The sequence below is a fragment of the Vulpes vulpes genome, chromosome 3 (assembly GCF_048418805.1).
Source record: "Vulpes vulpes isolate BD-2025 chromosome 3, VulVul3, whole genome shotgun sequence".
Taxonomy (NCBI): Eukaryota; Metazoa; Chordata; class Mammalia; order Carnivora; family Canidae; genus Vulpes; species Vulpes vulpes.
In genome coordinates this window covers 53,901,262-53,923,441 of record NC_132782.1, presented here as the reverse complement: position 1 = coordinate 53,923,441, position 22,180 = coordinate 53,901,262, and the positions used below count along the sequence as shown (strand labels likewise).

Below are 22,180 nucleotides of genomic sequence, written 5' to 3'. Positions count from 1 at the left end.
TGAAGATAAGATTATGACACTCAGAAGAGACTGGAACTGTAGGCAGGCAGCAGGGTGCATAAGGCAGTGTACATGGGAAGGCCTAGCCTAAGAGGAGTAGAGCATCAGACAAGAAGGCAGAGCTCAAGAGACACTAACAAGCCCAGGAAATAGAACTTATAAAGGAGGCTAAGACAGTGGCTAGAAAGTTGGGGAGAAAACCAAAACAGAACAAGACTGTGTGGTATTACCGAAGTCAAAGTAGATTGTTTCACAGAGGCCAAAGTTCTGCACAGAGTTCGAGTAATATGAAGACCGGGAGTTATCCAATGAATTTAGCAACAAGGAGGTTAAGGGAAATGATGGTAAGACCAGGTTCAGTGGTGTGTTGGGGACAGAAGTCAGGTGTAGTGGGGATGGAAGTCAGAGGAAATGGGAGGTAAGAAAGTTTTGAGGCTGTGACGTGGGAGGCTGTGAGGTTAAGAGACTCATTTGAGACATGTGGCTGTGACAGGGAGGGAGGAGATCAGTGACAGCTGAAAGGCGATGTGGGGTCAACACATTTAAATGCTGAGTGGAAGCATCAGTAGGCAAAGCTTATCAGAAGTATAAAAGAGGGAAATGAAAATGTCAAGATTTTCAGGAAGGACAGAAGTTATCACTCGACCTAGGTTGAAGGACACTTCTGCAAAAAAGCAGGAGTGAAGGACAAAGGGATGGGTACAGGCAAAGGAGTTTGTGGGTTTGGTGGCAGAACATTGAGGAGATCCCCAATCTGAAGCTTTCAGCTTTCCCAGTGAACGAGGTAAGGCCATCTCCCTCGAGCGAGCTGGTAAAATGGCAGGGTTGGGATGTGGGGGAGGATGCACACAGTTCGAAATAGCTCTAACAGTGGAAGAGAAGGGAGCAGAGAGAGTATGGACAAGGTAGAGGCTCTATTGAGACTGGGGACGTAAATATATGACACCAACGTGACACCAACGTGTGTGTTTGACACCAACAACGTGTGTGTTTTCCCAGCAGCAGCCAGAGGGCTACTTACATATTTGACTAAAGTAGGAAGTAGATCCATCCCTGATTGAGATTTTTAGCAGTCAGATGGGACAAGCCTCAGTGAAAGACCACATTATCTAGACTGGAGAGGGCTGGAGAGCTGGGGATAAAGGCGGCAGGGTGCTTGCTGATGGACAGAGAGCAGAGAGGTCAGGGGCTGGCAAGGTCTAGAACAGCTTTGGTGGGAGTAGCCGGAGGAGAGAGCTGGTTGTGGTTAGACAGATGGATGATCTAGAACATGACACGATCAAGGGTGATTCTGTGGGCCAGGATAACAAACAGCGTGGAGGTGAAAGGCATTGTATAGGAATAGATTCAGGAGTAAAGATGGGTTTTCTTTCTTTCTTTCTTTCTTTCTTTCTTTCTTTCTTTCTTTCTTTCTTTCTTTCTTTCTTCTTTTCTTTTCTTTTTCCTTCCTTCCTTCCTTCCTTCCTTCCTTCCTTCCTTCCTTCCTTCCTTCCTTTCTCTCTTCCTTCCTTCCTTTCTTTTTCTCTTCCTTCCTTTCTTTTTTTCTTTCTTTCTTTCTTTCTTTCTTTCTTTCTTTCTTTCTTTCTTTCTTTCAGAGACACACAGAGATGGTGGGGGGGGGGGGGGTACGGACAGAGACACAGGCAGAGGAAGAAGCAGGCTCCTTGCAAGGAGCCTGACGTGGGACTCGATCCTGGGTCTCCAGGATCAGGCCCTGGGCTGCAGGCGGCGCTAAACCGCTGCACCACCGGGGCTGCCCAAAGATGGATTTTCTTCACCAAAGCTGATTTGTCTTGGCAGACTGGAGGTCTAGCACACCTCTCAAAATGAGCTCAGATCATAAGTAGTGTTTTGTTTTCACTTCTCAGTTGCATTCTATCCATAAATCTAGACCCACTAGTACTTGCGACACTCAAATCTACCTAGCAGTCACACTTGAGGAAATCATGCGGAAAAGAATGGAAACATTTCTGAAGGCTACAAATGGATATGGACCATTGTGTGCTCATTGACTTGAGGGTTAGAGCTATGGAAAATGTGGCAGCCTAGACTTTATAATAGTCCTTTTGTAAACAAACACCTACTTGGCCCATTTACACCGATACTTTGACTTGCACCAAACAGGGCCATATCATTTTCTCCTGTATTTTATTTTCAGTTCCAGGGAAGGAGGAGATACTCCCTGGGGGATTTTAAGCAAATCTAGGAAGAGGCCTGAAAGTCATCTCCTCCAGCTGACCTTTGGTGTGGAACTGTTTGGTATCCTCTCTGTGTGGTTGCCTTGTCCATTCCTGGAAAAGTATAGCTTTCAATCGCAGTCTTTAATTCTTAATCTGGCCCTCTGTGTGTTACTCAAAATTCCTGGGATGCCACTAGAGAGGGGCTGGAGTGGAGGGAAACCCACCCCACTTCTGTCCAACTTGGAATGACAGTCATGTTCCGCTGTCCCTTACATTGAATGAAAGCTCTCCTTTCATCCCCTGCCTGCAGTTTGGCCCTCTCGGTTTTCAGGGATGAGCTTGCATCCTTTTGCACGCAGAAACATCTTTGGAAATTCCAGCGAGACCCCTTCTAGTGCATTTTCCCTTCCTCAAGCTACATAGTCCCCTTTACTTCAGCACTCTTCCCTCTTCTTAGGCACTGACGTCTACACGCCGTCCCCCTTCTCTTCTAGCAGGTACGTCTAGATAGCCTTCTCAGCTTTGCCAACCCACCCCCCTTCAGTTTTCTCTGAAAGTGGGAAGAGGGAAGTGTAAGCTCTACCAGGAGGTAGGTTTTCGGCCTCTGGAGGACTGTGCTCAGGTTCCCTCTACTACCCACCTGGGACAATCTCACACTGTCGACCATATCAATGCGGGATATAGGAGGATCCTTTTGCAACTTCTAATGTACATCCAGAGCCCCAAACCACCCGCAGAAGGCCAGAAGTGGGACTGAACCCGACACAATCTAAGCCAATGCTTTGCTATGCAGAAAAGAAGTTGAGGTAGAGCAGTATTATACTTGTCCAGATCATGGCAATCGGCAGGGGATTCAAATCTAGGTCCTCTCTCCCGAATCCGATCCTCTTTGTTTATCAAATTCCCTGGGGACAGTATCTCGTTTTCTTCTCCCTAAATTTCCGTGCCAGAATAATCTTTCAGCTCAGTTCCACGTATTAGTGCTGCGAATATTCATTTCCCAAACTCAGGAGCTTCACAAGAACACAAAGTGGATGCAAAAATTAATCTGTTATTGGGTGACATGGATCATAACAAATACAAAGTGGGCGAAAACACACAAAAAGTAAAGCCTTGGAGTGTTTACAGCCTTATGACATTCATCAGGCTGCGGCCAAAATTGGACAGGACAGAGCGTCATAAATCACGGGGCTGGAAGGGGCGAGCAGGGAGAGAAGCAGTGAGGCGGCACTGATGCCTCCAGCCACATTCATCACCTGCACCTCCCAGCGGCTCTGGCGACAGCACCGTGTGTTCAGAAGCAGTAGGTCTCCCTGAGCTCTCTGCAGGCCTGACATACGCTACTGATACTCAATAATTAAAGGTGCTCGCAGGGCCAGCAGGGCCATTCTAGCACATTCTAGCACCTCACTGAAACAAGGTTATAATGAATCTGGATTTTCAAAGATGCAATGGAAAAAAAAAATCCCTGAAGAGCTGGCAGGGAGAGAGATAGAACTGACCTCTTTTCCTCCGACAATGGAAAACCTAATCCTCCATCTCCTGGCCGAGAATGAAGAGTGCTCCCACAGAGAGGTACACGAAACCGGCCGTGAAAATGATCTGGGGAACGAACTGGGAAAATCAATAACTTCGTGGAAGACTCTAAGTCAGATTCTGGGACGGCTCCAGCACCAACCTTCTGAGCTGTCCTTGAGGGGACAATATTGCAAAACATCGTCCTAGAGGTCAAGATGTCCTCACCTTTTAATATACTCACAAACCACCCCTGGGGGTCTGCGGCTTTGGGCCTGCTGGTCTTCTGCTGCTGGCCTGGGGTCTTGGCTGCTCTCTGTGCAGGTTTAAAATTCTCTGGGATACCAGGGGGGCTTCATGGATCTCCCTGAGGGCTGAGCTGCACTCTCATGGCCAGGCCAGCCTCAGCCTGCAGGGGTAAAAAGCCAAGCTCTTGCTGACTGGAGTGACCACCAGCAGGCTATGCAGTGTCCCTGCAGCTTCACATCGTGGTGGCCCTTGCTGACTTGTCTCCATTGCTCGTATCTCTCTTCCATTCTGAAACATTTCTTATTAAGAGTCCCAAGCCATCGGGTTACCAGATGGGCAGCATGGATCTGGGGATAAAGGTACATTCTAGCACATGAAATGCTCTAAAATTTAAAAAATTAAATTTAATTTAAAAAATAGTTAAAATTTATTCATTTTAATCTTCTGTTTTTCCTTTGCCCAACATAGAGACACAGACACTTTCTAAGTTCTTGGCCTAAATGTCTCTCTTTTTTCCATAAGGGAGTCCTTGTGTCTTCTTTACTCTTTAGTTATTATGTTCAAATGCTCTAATCCATCCAAGTGCAACTATTTCAAGCCTCTATAGAGTCATCTTTTTCGAAATAATACTATCAGATATAGTTATATTATGTCATGTATACAGTGGTTATAGTTCATATTTATGTCATATTAGTGCATACCTTATTAAATATAGTGCACTGAGTATTACTCCCATTTCACAGATGAGGACATTGAGGTTCAAAGAGGTTAAGTAACTCAGTAAGGGTTGGAGGGGGAACATGCACCCTGATCTAATCTGAAGCACAAGCTTTTCCCCCTGAATCACTCCAAGAATTGTATCTAAACTTTCACTTATAAATCAAATGTTGGGGCACCTAGGTGGCTCAGCGGTTGAGCATCTGCCTTTGGCTCAGGGTGTGATCCCGGGGTCCTGGGATCGAGTCCCGCCTCGGGCTCCCTGCATGGAGCCTGCTTCTCCCTCTGCCTGTGTCTCTGCCTCTCTCTCTGTGTGTCTGTCATAAGTAAGTAAGTAAGTAAGTAAGTAAGTAAGTAAATAAATAAATAAATAAATAAATAAAATCTTAAAAAAAATAAATCAAATGTCAACCATTACAAAGTGAGCCAGTAAAGAATGGGACTTAGAGGACCTTTAAAATCTCTTCCATGGCATGGTGGGGTGAATGATTCTAGTGGATGTTTGGAAATCTTTGACAGCTGACTGAATTCTTTATTTCTCCCCCAGATACTGTGGGCTGAGAAGAGAATGAGTCTGCCCCGTGTAGGACCTGGCTCTGCTCCCAGAGAACAGCACAGGGGCAGCTCTGCCCCGTTAAGCTTATGCCTGGCTCTCCTCTCTCATCACTGCAAGCTTGGTAAGTCTTGTCCTTATACCAGCGGAAAGGAGGTCACACACGGAAAGGAGTGGGGTCATTTCCCATGTGCACGGTGGAGGCCAGCAGCAGTTGGCATCGGGTATTTATAAACCCAGGTGTGTTACGCTCTGCTGAAATAGTTTTCTTTGAAGGAAGACCTTGTTAAGAACAGAGAGTTCTGGGTATCTTAAAAAAAAAAAAAAGTTACTCTCCTGCTCCCATTGCTGGAAGCACAGGAATTTTCTCCGTCGTCAGAACAAGAAGCTGGTAGGGTTCTTGGAGGTAGAACTCACGAAAGCATGGGGATCTCCCCTAGGATAGGGCCTCCAGGATTTTCAGTTCTTCGGCTCTTCACTGAGCCTCCAGCCATTGGCAACGACAGTTTCAAGTGTTCCTGCCTGTACTGGTTCCAGCAACAGTGGCTCCTGGGCATTTGGCTCTGAGAAGCTGTGATTCTCTGTCTTTACCCCTCTGTCTCTCCAGTTTTCAGGGCAGCAGCTTGCCCTGTGACCCCATCTCTCTAATGGATCTAAGAAGAGTTGTTAGTTTTCAGTTTGTTCAGTTTTTTTCTTGCGAGAATGGCAGTTCAGCAACTTTTGTGTCAGATCAGAAAATGCCTTTGTGGGGCACGTGAGTAGCTCAGTGGTTGAGCATCCGCCTTTGGCTTAGGTTGTGACCCCGGGGTCCTGGTATGGAGTCCCACGTCAGGTTCCCCACAGAGAGCCTACTTCTCCTTCTGCCTATGTCTCTGCCTCTCTCTCTGTGTGTCTCTCATGAATAAATAAATAAAATTTTAAAAAAATATGCCTTTGTGCACAGAGGAAGGAAGTGGAAAAAAATTAATGAAACTGCTCTTTGCCTTGGTTGGGGTTCAGAAAGCAGAGACTGAGACAAGACCTTGGTGCGGGTGGTTAATGTGATCTCTGGGGCTGGAACAGTTGGGTAAGTTGAGTCAGAGAGATGAGAAAAGCCAGTGAATGGTGTGGCTCTAGCCTTCTGGTTTCCTGGCACTGGTCTGCAGTGGGGGTGGCAGGGTAAGGTGCTTTAGGGACCTTGCTTTAACACATCTTCACCACAGTCTTGGAACAGAGCCTGAATAGTTCTGACTCTGGTTTTAAGGCTGCCTGTATTGAAAAAGAGGAAGTACTGTCGAGAATGGGAGTCGGGGTTCTATCTGTAAGGGCTTCGGGATGGTCTGAGTTGGTCACTCTCCTTTCTGGGGCTCAGCCTCCTTCACGCTCATGGAAGGTCTTTCTACTGCAACTATCCAAATGGTTGTCTATGGAGGCAAACCCCAGCATTCAATGGGGACCGTATAGGGCCTGAAGCCAAACAGGTTTTCAGGGAGAATGTGAAACAAGCAGCACCTTTGAAAAATTATGAGTTTTTGTTCAAGTTCTTTTGATTTTACACAGCTCTTCTGATTCTCTTTAAGAAGCCTATTTATTTATCTATTTATTTGTTTGTTTTTGCCTTTTTGGTGCCATCTTTGCTCTCTGGAATGGAGTCCTCAGTGGGCCTAGCCCTGAGCCTGAGCAGCAGCTGGCTCTGGGCTGCTGTCCTACTTATTAGCTCACTTTTCACACGTAGCTGGCTATCGAGATGGTTGCTAGATGTGAGTCCTGGGGGAGCAATGGCCTTGCCCAGGGAGGTCCACAGTGTGGGGACAGGGGTTACGTAACAGGAGGATGATAGGAATGAATGTGTATCTGGAATAGCTCAGAATATATCTGCGTATCTAGGAATGTGTAGTGATTAGGAATGTACATCTCTGCCCAGTCTGAATTCTAAAGTGACGACTGTGCTCTCCAAGCCCTTATATGCACACTTATTTGTAGGTTTTTTTTTTTTATTTTTTTTCCCTGTACTACCGTCTCTATATACTTTCATTTTGTTGTATTCCCAACATGTTTAAGAAAGGTTTTATGGTAACTTAACAGAGAAACATGCAATGCCGTGACAACAACAAGTAGCAAACCCTTCTATTTGCTTGCCAAGTGCTGATAGCTATTTTAAAACTCATTCAATACTCAGAACAACCCTGAGAGATAAGTGGTATTATTATAGCCACTTTTTAGATGGAGAAACTGAGGTATGGAGCAGTGGAGGGGCTTCCCCAGGCCGCCACGGGAGGGGGTGGAGGAACTGGGATGCACCCCGGGCAGGCTGGCTCTGTGCTATGCTCTGCACTAAAAGGATAAGCCAAGAAAAGTGAGACAGGGAAGGTGAAGGTAGATGCTCCTCCACTGATCTGTCTTTCTTGCTATCCTGAGAATAAGGATGAGCAGATTATAGGTATTTAATGATGTGTCATCTGCTATTTTAAAGACAACTGTCTAATTCTGCTTTCCCTGTTGTAAGTAGTTGTGAGTAGTCATAATGTGCAGTATAGGGGCGGGGTGAGGAGAACCTGCTCCTTCTATTACATTCTGGGACAACGTGGTCTTAACGCCTTCCTTCTTCCCCTCCAGGTGACCCTTTGCTGAGAAGTAGTCCTAAGTGGAGTAGCAGTCCTTTCTAGGATATACCCAGGAGCGCCAGCCCAGAGGGTGCAACCCTTAGAGGAGCAGCATGAAGACCCCCACTCAGGTTCCTCGAAATTGCTCCTTCTGTCTTCTGCTTGTTCTATCATTAGTAACCCATTCCTTCTTTAGACAAGCTCACACTTTCAGGAGATTTAGTGTAGCCTCAGAGAAGTTTAAGGCCTGGCTCTGCCACTTATTAGGTCATCCTGGAGTCTGGGAGGTGAAGATGTGTCTGGTATCCCCAGCACAGCAGGCACTCAAATTGTAGTATTAATTTCTCCTTATTCTGAACCCCCAAGGCAGGGTAAATGGACTTAGCTTAGGGGTCATCCAGTCTCATCGTTTCCCAGATCAACCACGTCCAAAAATTTCTGTATCTGTTCTGCATGTGCCTATAGAGTTTCTGCTGGTTGAAGAGATGTTTACAAATATAAGTAAAATTATTGCTATTCTAGGGACTACATTTCTTTCTCCCTCTCTGTCTCTTTTTAATGTGAGGCTTGAACTCAAAACCTGGAGATCAAGACCTGAGCTGAGATCAAGACTCGGATGCTTAACTGAGCTGAGCCACCCAGGGGCCCTGGGACTACACTTCCTGTTTATTGTTTCCCTCCTTTAACCAAACCAAATCCCTCCAGCCCCTTCCACCCCTGAGCTAGAGTAACTACAGAAATAATTATCAAGTGGATGACTGCCATAAAGAGAAAAAAATAATTCCTAAGGGCTTTCCAGGCTTCTCTCAAATCCTATGGGTCCAATTCCAAGCTCCTAAAATTATCTGGGTACATAAGAGTTTTCTACATCATCTGTGTAGACATAGGAGCCCTCAATGTGTAAAGTTAGAAAAGCAGAGAGTTTATATAACACAGAATAGCCGGGGAGGGAGGGAAGAAGAGGAGCACATGAAAGTCTAGAAAGCCAGAGAAGGTTTAAGCTGATCCTGTCTGGGACATGCTAACCCTAGTGGGGCTTCCAAGGACATAAGGTCCTGCTTGTTGTTCTCTCTCCTATTTGAGTTTAAAATCCAGAGGGACAGAGCTCACTTTCTAGAAGTGACTTGAAGGTCATCTGGTTCCGGTCCCCCACCCTCTGAGTGGGAATTCTCTCTATCCTGTCCCTGAAAGACGGCCCCCACACCTGCTTGCAGCCTGTCCTGCAAGATAACTTACATGGCAAATGGCAGAGTTAAATAGCTTGGTGTCCTGCCGCAGGACCCAGGAGATCTCACTAGACCTAACCACTGGGTCAGGTTTCAAGATGGTCCTCCCACCCTGGCTCCAGAGTGACAGCCTAGAACCTGAAATACCATCCTCAGCTTCTTCTCAGGGACAGAGGTGGAGAGAGACATCCCAGGTTTTAGAGCCCCACAGGCCTGGGTTCAAGTCTCACGAGCCTACACTGCGCAATGGCTGTGTGGCTTTGGGCAAGGCGACCCACTCCTCTGTGCTTTCACTTGCAGAAGACGAGGAATAATCCCCCCATGGGATGTGGTGAGGAGTCACCGGTGCCCGAGACAGCATCGGACACAGGCTCCCCCAGCTGCCTTCACGTGTCTGCACAAGAGTGTGAGCATCTATGTGGGTAGAAACCACTGCTCAGTGGCATCTATCCCAGCGCTGAGCATAGTGCTTTGCCTGGTGTAAACATAAGAGAAAAATAAAATCCCCAGGGCACTTCCAGGTGCCTCCAGAATCTAGAACAGAGCTCTGCTCTCAGATCCCTCTCGGCGAGGCCTGTTCACCAACTGGCAAAACTCTGCTGCCCTCTGTCTTCGAAACGAAAACCTGTTCTGTGGGCTCCAACACTGGAAAACGAAACTTAAGAAGACAGCCGACGCGTTCCAGGCTGAGAAACTGAAACTGATGTGTTTTTTTGCTTTTTTTCTTTCTTCCTTCCCCTCTTGCCACTTGCCTAGTGCAACAGAGCTCCCCACTAGGCATGGCTTCCCAGCCTCAAGGGAAGCAAACGGTGTCAGACGTCCGGACATGGGAGCAGACATTTCAAGAACTGATGCAGCAGGAGAAACCTCGGGCCAGGTGGACTCTGAAGCTGGATGGGAAACTCGAGCCAGATTGCCTTGCAGAAGGGTGGAAGCAGTACCAGCAAAAAGGATTTGGCAGGTGAGCCAGGGTTTGCCTCTTGGCAGGCCTTCTTGGGCACAGGGGGGTCAAGCTCAGCAGCCATTGACTGCTTTTTTGGAGACCTCCTTCTAGGAACAAATGTCACCAGGACCTCCATCCTTTCATGGTCACAGTGATCTTGTGGTTGGCAATGCCCTCCAACTTGCTTAGCTGGAGGGAGTTTCCTCTTTTGCTAGTTTTCCTCCCTAAATGTTTCTGGAAGTCCCCAAGGCTTGCTTCCATATTCCACAAATCTGCCCTCCCCATTCCCCACCACCTCCTGTTCCAGAGTGCCTCCATCCAGAGACTTCTGCTATTTCCGCCCCCAGTCCAGACCGACAGCAGCCCTCCTGGTCCAGCCCCAGCCTGGGACCAGGGCCTTCCTTGAAAGCACCAAGACTTGGAGGGAGGCTACACAATCACTTTGACCCTGATTTTGCTCAAAGCCTGGGGATAAGAGAGGGAATGATGCAGCAAGCAAGACATCTAAAACCTAGATCCTGGAGTCCCTAAGTCACACCCTCTCCTCATGGGCGATCTTCCTCTTTAGCCTCCAGAGTCTGTACCTGCAGAGCCTGTGCTGGGGGTAAGGGTGGGGCGGTGGTGAGAAATGCTGACCTAGGCAACCGGGTCTCCTTTTAGGGGGCACACAGGGACCTTTGCTCTACTTTCCACCTTACTTGTCCTGTTTTCCTCTCTGCCGCACCCTGACTCCATCTGTCCTCTGCTCCATCTTTTGGATTATGAACCGTGCTGGTGCGTTTTCAGACTTCTGTTTCCTTATCATGACACTCTGCTGTTTGGCAGGCCCTTTCCTCCCTCCCCTGTGCTCATCCTTCAAGGACCAGCTCAAGGGCCGCCTCCTCCTTAAAGCGTTCCCTGGTCTTCCGAGGCAGAGTAAATGTTCCTTCTTCTACATTCCCATAGATAATGGGAATAAATATATGTTTTTTAAAAAAGTCTGCTTATGCCTTTGTGACTCAGTTTCCTTATCCGGATATTGGGCTCAATAATGCCTACCTCGGAAGGGACCTTTAAAGATGAAGGGGATAACACTGCAGCCCTTATTACAAGGCCTGCCTCAAAGTAGGGTTTTTTTTGTGTGTGTGTGTGTGTGTGTGATTATTAGGAGGTCCAGATTTGGCTGGCAGATGGCAAAACCACTTTTCCCTCTGAGACATCAGAGATATCTTACTAGCAAAGAGGTAAACTTCAGACCATGTAGGGTGGAAGTTCAGCAGATCACAGGAAAAAGCTTTATCAGAAACACAATCCCCGGGTGCCAGGGTGGCTCAGTTTGTTAAGCGTCTGCCTTCAGCTCAGGTCATGATCCCAGAATCCTGGGATCAAACCCCACAACGGACCCCCTGCTTGACAGGGAGTCTGCTTCTCCCTCTATCCCTCCCCCACTGCTTGTCCTCTCTCTTTCTCAGATAAATAAATAAAAATTTTAAAACAAAACCCTCAAGCCTCCCAATCCCTCTCAGTCTTATTTGGCAATTTGTTAACATCATCTACACTTTTTTTAATTGGAAGAGATCTTAGAGATTGAAGCCAGACCCACCTCCTTCAGGTCCATGATCACCTGAAGGCACAACAGCCTCCTTCCTTCTGTCTGCAGGTTTCAGTGTTCCTCATGCCAGCGAAGTTGGGCTTCTGCTCAAGTGCTTATCTTATGTCACATGTACCTGGAGCACCAGAAGTCCCAGGGCCAGGTGATTATGCGGCTTTTTGCTCAGAGGTGCAAGAAGTGTTCCTGGTCTCGATTTGAGGATCCTGAGTTCTCCCCAGAGAGTGCCATGAGGATTCTGAAAAATGTGGTGCGGCGTATTCTGGAGAAATTCTACGGGAATGGCTTTAGGAAGTTTCCAGAGCTACCCATCATCAAGGAGGTGCCTTTGGATGGGTCCCATGACACAATCAATTGTGAAGCATGTACTCTGGGCTACTGTTTACTGAGGTCACGAAACAACACAACAGAGCCATCAATATCGCCATTCTCCTGTACAGATAATAGGAGTTCCTCTTGTCACATTGGTGACGTGTCCAGCCAAAACCAGGAGTGTGGGAATTACTATGGCTCTAAGGGGTCAGGGCCCAGCCATACCACTACTGAGACCCAAGCACCTGGGGCAGGCACTCAGCCCAAAGGGGAGACTAGTAGACCACCCACCCCAATGGCAGACAGGCAGACCACACAGGGTGATTCACAAACCACACAGGGAAATTCACAATTCACACAAGGGACAGCACAGTGGCAGACCACCCCAATGGCAGACAGGCAGACCACACAGGGTGATTCACAAGCCACACAGGTCCCCTGGAGGACATACTCTGAGGTTCTAAAGATGGCCCGCCAACAGTCTGCACAGCAGTCATGCTCACAAGCCACATGGAGGACAGACCCAAAGACCACGTCAGGGGCAATCCTAAGGTTTACATCAAGGTCACACACTCAGACTATAGGCAGAACAGCCCCCTCTACCCTAGGGTCAAACCTAAAGCTCACACAGAGGACAGCCAGGTTTGTGACCATCAGGGGAGCTCAAGCTGTCTGGGAAAGTTCATCCAGATTTTCTGTTCCAAACACCTGTCCCATACATTCTCGTTCACTGCGACAAGAGGTTTTCTTTGACCCGGATGTGTTATTCTACTTCTGTGTTATCTGTATTATTTTTTTCTTTACCTTTGTAAGCAAATACTTGGAAGCAGAAAGATCAAAATGAGCTTGCCTTCTTTTCTTTTGTCTTAATTACATGGTAAGCAATAAATTGGTTGCCATTTTGATATGACATAGAATGTGCTTTGAGACCAAGCAGGGTCAGGTTTGCTTGGTATAAAATGTTCTGTAACTAGAATAAACACTAGTTTACTAGTTTCCTAGATCTCCTTAGTGGATAGTCTAAAGCATAACCTAGCAAATAATTGACTTAATAATAAATATTTGTTGAATAACTAAAAGCTCTTCATTCATTCATGTACTCATTCATTTCTATTATCTATCTATCTATCTATCTATCTATCTATCTATCTATCTATCATCTATCTAAGATATCTTGACATATGTTCACAAGAACTGAGGGTCATGAATGATATCAGGAAGTTATTGTGGTAGGTAAGATAATGGCCACCCCAAGATATCCATGTCTTAATTCCCAGAACCTGTGCATATGTTATTTTACATGGCAAAAAGGACTTTGTAGATGTGATTAATGTAAGGATCTTGAGATGAGGAGCCTATCCTGCTTTATCTGGATAGACCCAATGTAATCACAATAGTCCTTATAGGAGGGAGGCAAGAGTGTCAAAGTGGGCAAAAGGAAATTTAATGACGGACAGCAGAGTTCGGAGTGATGGGCTTGGAAGATGGAGGAAGTGGCCATGAGTCAAGGAACGCAGACACCTCTTAGAAGCTCATAAAGACAAAGAAATAGATTTTCCTCCAGAGCCTTTGGAAGAAACTAGCTCTGCTGACACACGACCTCAGCCCAGTGAGGCTGCTTTTAAAACTTTGGACTTCCAGAACTGTAAGATAATAAATTCGTGTTGTTTTAAGGCACTAAATTTGTGGTAACTTGTTACAGCTAAAATGGGAAAGTAATACAGCTATCAATGTTACCCCAAGGATCAGGCAATTATGTTTTAGGTATGCTGCAGTTTTAACCAAAAAAGAGAGTATTTTATGGATTAGAAATACTGATATCCTGATGCCCTCTTGTTCTTCCTTCTCCCCTACTTAAATCTACCCAAATGCCCCCATCCAGAAGAGACTCCCTTTGATTTGGCGACCCCTGGAGCTGTCCTATTCTTTCACTTCCTCCAGCACTGGATGAGGAGATCTGGAATAGAAATTAGGTAAGGGAAAACTGAGATGCAAAGCAATTCATGTGGCACAATCTCAGAAAGTTCAAAAATTATAGGCAAGAGTAGCTCTTAAGGTGGGTGCTGGGGTGCTGAAGCAGGAGGATTGGCTGAAAGCCTTATGGCAAGTTTCTTTGCTCCACTCCTCTGCAGCCTGGTAACCACTCTCAACTGGCTCCAGGGAGAAGAATGGAGGTTTATTCTCTGAAGACATTGACTTAGAGGGACTCTGGATTCAGAGACTTGAGTGATGCGAAGCAAGTGAGTGCCACCCAGCAACAGAAAGACAGTCCAAGTCTACACACTGACTCTGGGACTCCCTTACCTCACCATGAAACCCAGGAGCCATGCCAGCTTTATGTCTTACCTACCCACTCCTCAAATACATAGGAGAGTAGATGGGCCCTCTTTGGGAAAACTTATGAGCTCAAGAGAAAAAACAATATATATCTACTAAAAAGGGTGGTGGTGGTGGAGGGGGACAGTTTCCAATGGAATCCAGTGGAATGACTAGCTAAAGTAGCTCCAGAGTGAATCTACATATACAAAAATCCTACAGAGCTTCCAGTGAGCTCTACGGTGTCAGACACCTAATTTGGATAGACTGTCAAGGGGTATTAAATATGTGATTTATCTCCAAATGCGAAGGCAAAGAAAAAGAAAAAAAAAAAAACGGCGAGTCAAAGAAAACAGAGATAATTCAAGGATAAGAAAACAAACCAAAAACATATTTCAAAAGTCAAACTATGATTTATGCCTCAGAGAGTTAAGAGGAGGTATAATATTCACGAAACAGTAATTAGACAAATTCTCTGCAGCAACCTCAGGTGAAGCAGCTATCTTTGGTTGGAGGGGAGTCCTAAGGGAGATCTCAGCTTAGCTTTAGTCTTTAGCAGGCAATGCTCCCCAGAGCTGGGTCAATGAGTGCCCTGATCCCAAAGGCAAGGATCTGGACAGGGGACCACAGCCTCCACTACAGTCAATATTTTGTACCACTTTAACCAACTTGATTGGTATAAAATGTTCAGCAGGCAAATGGAGCCCCATCACTGAATCTGTCTTGGGATGGCAACTAGATATTCACTATCTCCCTTTACTGCCCATTCTCCATCCCCCTCACCCAGGCACCTCTGCTGGTCAGGTGGCTTACCTGATGGGGTTATCCAGACTTTCATCCCTGAGGGGTGTAGGCCCTCGGTCACAAGGCCATTCTCAGTCTGTGGCATCTGCACTGGTCTACCCACTGTCAAAAGTAGACAGGAAAGTACCAAGAGGGGCTCTGGTGGATCACCTGGGTGCCAAATATATTCTTACTGCCTCCACAGTGTAACAGGAGTCCTATTTCCCTCTGAGGATCAAGAGAATGTCACTTTCTTGCTTGCTGTTCTCTTGGCAAAAAAATGTTATTACTGTGTTACTCAGTGAGAGCAAGTCCCTATCTAGGCTGGCCTGACCTGCGGAACCTTGGGTTATGGTTGATGGGACATTTGAAAATGGCACCAAATTTAATGTGAGTGATGGTAAACTGCCGCCTCTTGATTTTCAGACCCATACACACTACCTACTGGGACCACACACATAGTGGTCATTGATTCAGGATGTATACTATACCGTGGTGGATGGTGACTCATCCTTGCAAGGCAGCATCACCAAGGGGCATCCCAGCTGCCTCTTTAAGAGGCTGTGTCATTGATCTGTCAGGGTGGCAGCTTTTGGGTGGTGCTGTATTTGATGGAACCAGGAAATTCCATGACCTTATCACCTCTGCTATGACTCTTTTGCTACATATTTGGTCATTTATCTAATGTGATATCATGTGATGTGTTAGTTTGTTAGGGCTATGAGAAAGGATCTGTTCCATGCCTCTCACCTAGGATCTGGTGATTTGCTGGCCATCTTGGCATTCCTTGGCTTATAGAAGCATCACTTTGATCTCTCCCTTCACTTTCACGTGGTGTTCTTCACATGTGCATTTCTGTATACAAATTTCCCCCTTATTTTACAAGGACTCCAGTATGACTTTATCTTAACTGACTACCATTTTGAGCTTTCACCACATAATTGAACTAAGCCACTGGTGAACCAAGATTGGCCTTATGTTTCCTCTGTTGACTGGTCATAAGTAATAGCCTCTCCTTGAACACATGACTAGCTGTGAGCTGAGGGAGAGGAGGTATCAGTGTACCAGTAGAGGTCGCCCTGGGGCCTGGGCCACTGGTTCATCCAGCTCCTTTGTATTCTCTATCCCTGACTTGTGCTCAAGCCCTGGTGCGTTATTTCCATATTCTGATGGGTTATGCTGGGCCTGCTTATGACTAAATGTGCCTTTTAGAATCTAGGTCATGATGGGCATCTCTGCCCATGAAAATATGATGGGCTCCATCATATTTTGGTATCTCACCATCGGGAGTTTTACCTCTAGGGCTTGTAGAAGTTGGTTTTTGAATGGCGTATAAAGTCTGATGTAGATGGCATGGCCTTGTTTCAGAACACAAGTGCTAGAAATTGTATTTCTCCTACTGGGGATTGATGTAAACATCATCTGGCACCATTTCCCAGTACAGCTGACTCTGGTACCAAAGGGTCTGGTGGATCATATGGCCCATGTGGCAGGGCATTGCACTGTGGGCTTGCTTCAGAGCCCTTTCCTATTCTGGGTCCCATTCAAAGTTGGCAGGTTTCTCTACTTATTGGTAAATGAATCATAGAAGTGTGGACTAACAGGTATTGTGCTTCCTTTTAGTGGTGTGAGGGTCAAGATCCAGTAATTTGCCCTTCACTTTGGAAGGGTTGTCCTGGCATGCTTCAAATTACTGTACCCCTAAAACCTTTACTGACTTGTCAGGGAATCTTTGTAGGGTTCTGTAGGACTCCCATCTCTAGGGTGTGAGGTCTCCAACGCACTTGCCAATTCTTACTCCTCTGGTCTGATTAAAATGATATCATTGATGGAGTAAATCAATGTGATGTTCTGCAGAAAGTCCAGATGGTTCAGACTCTGCAGATTATGACAGAGGAGGAGAGAATTAACATGGTCTTGGGACAAAAGTGTATATGTAAGCTGCTATCCTTTCTATATGAAAAGTACTTCTGAGAAAGAATAAATTCATCCGATCAATGCCCAAATACCATGTCTCTGAAGCTATGTTAATTTGCTCTAGCAAAAATATCACTTCTGGCACAGTAGTTGTAATTGAGACCTCTACTTGGTTGTATCTGACACACATAGTGTGTCACACACATTACACCTAGTGCAATGTCATCCTCCCAGGATTTGATTGGTTTCTCTAGGAGCCAGACTGGCGGATCAAATGAAAATAGGCTGGAGATCCCAGCTCTGTGTCTTTTAGGTCTCAAGGGTGGCTCTAATCTCTGCCATTCCCCCCTGAGATGTTTTTATGATACCTTACCGAGGTTTTTTGAAAGAGAAGTCCTCAGCTTATCTCATTACAGTAGCTCTTACCCCACAGACTGAAGAACTAATGAAGGGTTCTGGCATCTACCGCATGTGTCCATTCCAATTATCCATTCAGGGACTGGCAAAATGACCACTGGGTAAGCTATGGATTCAGTGGATCCATCATGAGCCTGACCTGAGCCAGGACTCAGCTTATTACTTGGCCCCCACATCTACTCAAACAGAAGTCTGTAACCTATTTCAGATTTCTGGGGATCAATATCAATTCAGACCCTGAATCCTAAAGTCCTCAAAATGTCTGCATATTCCCTTTCCTCCAGAATACAGTTACCCAAATAAATGGCCATTCACCTCTTTAAGGAAGGATTGGGGGTTTTTTCAGCATTCTTCCTCCTTGGGAACCATCGTCTCTTTCAGCCAATGAATTATGGATCTGAAAAGTGGCTCAGATATTCCTGAATAAAGAGTTCTGATTTTTTTTTAAATTAGTTCAGGTGGTCTCAGTCTCCTGATCATCTATTTATGGTTTCTTTTGATTGTATAAATTGAGAAATACTCTTACTGGCTGCCCACCTATTTGTTCTCTACATAGAGAATAAAAAACAGAAAAAAAACTAGAGAATTGGTCCAGGAGGCCCAATATCCAAACAATAGGAGCTCCAGAAAAAGAAAACAGAAAATGAAAAAATAGAAATAATGAAAGGATGATTTTAAAAGCCTTTCTTAGGACCAAAGGACATGATTTCCTGATTGAGAAGGTCCACCCCAGGGCCCCCTACACAATGAATGGGCAAGGTTCATATCTGGACATATTTTTTTAAAAAGATTTTATTTATTTATTCATGATAGAGAGAGAGAGAGAGAGAGAGGCAGAGACACAGGCAGAGGGAGAAGCAGGCTCCACGCCACGAGTCCGACGTGGGACCCGATCCCAGGACTCCAGGATCGCGCCCTGGGCCTAAGGCAGGCACCAAACCGCTCAGCCACCCAGGGATCCCCTCTGGACATATTATTAAGAAACTTCTGGGGCACCTGGGTGGCTCAGTGGTTGAACATCTGCCTTTGGCTCAGGTGGTGATCCTGGGATCTTGGGATGGAGTCCCATGTCGGGCTCCCCGCAGGGAGCCTGGTTCTCCCTCTGCCTGTGTCTCTGCCTCTCTTTGTGTGTCTCTCATGAATAAATAAATAAGATCTTTAAAAATAAGGAAAAGAAAAAAAAAAAGAAACTTCTAGCACCAGATTTAAAAAAGACTCCAAAAGTTTTGGAAGGAAAAACAGGACAAAAACAAAACATATAAAGGACCTAGACTTATAATGATATCAGCCTTCCAACATCTCAATATCTCTCTGAGGCATTCATGCTTTTGTTTGTTGGCATGTATCATTTTCTGAATCTTGCGCTGGCTATCTCTCCTAAGTTCTTTATCTTATGCTTGTTTTGGTCTCTGCCTTTCATATTAGAGGATTTCCTCAAAAATCTGGTAGTCCTGGGCTCTGTGTCCAAGTTCAAATACAAGACACTAAAAAGCAGATGGGGATACAGCAAACTAAAACACAATGAAGCCTTCAAAATTCTGAGGGAAAATTATTTCCAACATAGAATCTGATACCCAGCCAAAATTTAGTCAAGTGTAGGTATAGAATAATTTTATTTTCAGTTACCCATGAAGTCAAATTTTTATCTCCTTTCTCGTCTGGCATCCATTTTCAGGAAGCTACTAGAGGATATTACCCCACCTCCCCTCTCCCCATCCTCACACCCTCCCAAAATGAGGAAGTAAACCAAGTATATTGAATACCCGGAGCCCAGGAAGTAGTGGCTTCCACAAGCAGAGGGACTGAGGGAGTTCTCAGAATGCTGGAGAAGCCAGCTCCCAGAACACTGGCTACCAGCTGGCCTAGAAAGAGAAACAGATCCACACTGAAGCTGGATGACAGAAGGGTCCAGCAGGGGATGTTTGCAAGGGGCAATCAAAGGGAACTGAATGAATGGAGGAGACTTCCCACTTCCCACAGTTTGGAGATGATTTAGACACGAACATGGAAAAGTATGCAGGTAAAACCTGCATGAAAATGAAAACCAAGGTGATCATTGATAGCAGGGGTAACAAAACAATTGCACAAGAAAATAAAGGCTATGAGACTAGATTGTACATGGCTTAGCCAGGAAGATTATTCAGAGTCATAATATTAAACATCAAGACTGAATAGTATTTTAACAAAAAACTAGGCCTTAAAAGCTGAGGGGCTGGGGGTGTAAGACAGCTTAACCTTTGATGTAGGAAATCTGCAGATGGTTTTGGAAATCAAGGAGCAGAAACCTGGAGTTTCAATACTAAGAAGACTAAATTGAGAGAGACAAAAGTGGGGAAAACAGAAGCAGAGGGGGCCGGGAAAGGTGGATAATACTTTTCTGGAGCTCTCCACGTCTGGCTTTCACAACACGTAGCATGATAGGCCACCTTCAAGGTGTCTGATCAGATTCGCAGGGAGCTGCCAGTTCTTGGGGTTCCCCATCCCCAGTTCGGGGACTCCTCCCGTCCCCCCAGCTCCCCTGGCTCGGCTCCTCTCACATCCAGGCCCTTCTCTTCTTTCCCGGGGTCTCCTCTGGCCATCAAGCGGGTCCCGCAGGATGCAGGTGGTAGGGACGATTCCAGGGTGTACGCTGCCTGCCGGGCGCTGGCTCGGCCTCGGGGTGCGCTGCGGGCGGGGCGGCGGAGGCCCAGGGCGGACAAAGGACAGCCTTAAATCTGTGATAAAACCTGATGAAACCTTGTCTGTTTTTTTTTTTTTTTAAGATTTTATTTATTTATTCATCACACACACACACACACACACACACACACACACACACACACACACAGAGGCAGAGACACAGGCAGAGGGAGAAGCAGGCTCCATGCAGGGAGCCCGATGCGGGACTCGATCCCCGGTCTCCAGGGTCACGCCCTGGGCTGCAGGTGGCGCTAAACCGCTGAGCCCCCGGGCTGCCCTGTTTGTTTGTTAACATCAGGAGCTCCGCCAGTCCTGAACGTGGGTGGCAGAGCACTCCCCGAAAGTAATAGTCTTGAACCACCACGTGCGGTTGGGGTTGAGGCTTCCCAGGCGGGCGAGCAACGCGGCAGCCAGGGACCCGCGGTGGGCGGGCGGGAGCTGCCCAGCCCGGGAGCCGGGCCGGGGGCACAGGGGGCACAGGGGGCACAGGGGGCGCCAGGCCCCACCGGCTGCACACACCTCCGCCCCACCTAGACCTCCACGCCCCTGTGCCCCCGCCGCCCTCCGTGTCCCCCACTCGTGCTGCGCGGCCGCCCCCCGATGCCCAAAGCCGCCAGGGACCCAGTGGCCGGCTCGGGGTGCTCGGGCTGGCTTTGGGGGGCATGGGCGCCCCAGCAGACAGAGCTGAGGGAGGGGTCTGGGCCGGCAGGTGCAGGACTCGCCTGGAGAAAGAGCAAGGGGGGAGGGCGTGAGCAGCCCTTCAGTCCTGCTCCTTCTGCACTTCCTCTCGCCCAGCTTGGGGTTGGGGAGATGTCCACCCCCGCCCTTCCTTCCTTTGCCTTTTTTTTTTTTTCTTCCCCTTCTCAGAATATGTTCCTAGAGACCACTGTGTCTCTGAGATTCAGAGTTTTTGAAAAGGGATTTGGAATGGGCTTTTCTTCTCAGCGAGACAAATGTTCCTTCACCCAAACTTCTTGGAGAAACTTCTTCCTAAACTGGAGCGGAGGATCCGCAAGTCATTTGGCCTATTCATGCGGGAAACAAAGGCAGAAGAAAAATCATCCAATGTCCTTACTATCTACAGCCCATTGACAAGTCCTTGAAAGAGGCAGAGTGACATTCCTCTAGGACTCAAGTGTCTGGTGTTAATACTTTGCTAAGGGCAAGGCTCAGTCTGAGCCCAACTCCCAGGACCCTGTAAGTCTCCTTTAACCTGTAAATATTACCTTGGAAACTCCCTTTATCTCTACTTCCCAAAGATACATGTTGGCAATCATCCCCCAAGCATACGACGCCCCCCCATATACATCTGAAGGGTCTCATGATTCAGTTATTATTAGATGATAATAAATGACCTTTTCCCAACAATAGCAGGCTTCTCGAGGTCCTGGAAATCTTGCTTCCAAATTCTTTAGAACTATGCTATCCATAACCCCTTCGGACTTGAAAGTCTATAATGGGCCACCCCTCATGACCCTGATGGGGGAATCACAGGACTAGCTGAGGACAGAGCACACTGACAAGTCCTTGAAACAGGGAGAGTGACATTCCTCTACAGACTCAAGTGCCTCGATGATGTTCATACTTTGCTAAGGGCAAAAGGCAATCTCAGCCTGACCCCTAGGATCCTGTAAGTCTACTTCGTATAAAAATTCCTTTAGAAATTTCCTTTTTCTCTAAACTCCCAAGATAGGTTTTGGCAATCATCCCCCAAGCATATGACCCACTGATATACATCTGAAGGGTCTCATGACTCAAGTTTTATTAGATGGTAATAAGTGACCTTTTCCCAACAATAGCAGGTCCCTTGAGGTCCTGGAAACCTTGCTTCCAAAATTCCTTAGAGAGTATGCTGTCCTCAAACCCCTCCCAACTCCCAGGTATATAATCAGCCACCCCATACAGGACTGGGGCAGCAGCTCTTCCTGCCCATGGGTCCTGTCCCTGTGCTTTTAAAAAAAACCACCATTTTGCACCAAAGATGTCTCAAGAATTCTTTCTTGGTCATTGGCTTCGAAACCTAACGTCATTCATGCATCACTATTAAGGAGGAAGGTGTTTTTTTGTTTTTGTTTTATTTATTTATTTATTTATTTATTTATTTAAGATTTTATTTATTTATTCATGAGAGACACAGAGAGAGAAGCAGAGACATAGGAAGAGGGAGAAGCAGCCTGATGTGGGACTTGATCCCAGGACTCCA

At 46.5% G+C, this 22,180-nt stretch overlaps 1 protein-coding gene across 12 annotated transcripts in view; it reads left to right on the top strand.

The window, feature by feature from the left end:
* Positions 1-507: 507 nt before the first annotated feature.
* The window catches only part of RTP4 (receptor transporter protein 4), a 99,752-nt gene continuing 78,079 nt past the window's right edge, over positions 508-22,180 (top strand). For 3 of the 12 annotated variants that reach the window (XR_012000427.1, XR_012000426.1, XM_072752480.1), the window contains exons 1-4: positions 6,196-6,280; positions 7,810-7,927; positions 9,323-9,428; positions 9,779-9,983. Coding sequence is in view for 10 of the 12 variants with exons in the window: in XM_072752480.1 (XP_072608581.1) it covers positions 7,910-7,927; positions 9,323-9,428; positions 9,779-9,983 (329 nt within the window). In the remaining 2 variants the exon portion in view is untranslated. Of the gene's footprint in view, positions 785-3,425; positions 4,304-5,208; positions 5,339-6,195; positions 6,281-7,809; positions 7,928-9,322; positions 9,429-9,778; positions 9,984-11,604; positions 12,945-13,997; positions 14,153-22,180 lie in introns of those variants that run through there. The other 9 variants (XM_072752477.1, XM_072752478.1, XM_072752473.1 and 6 more) reach the window with 9 other exon arrangements.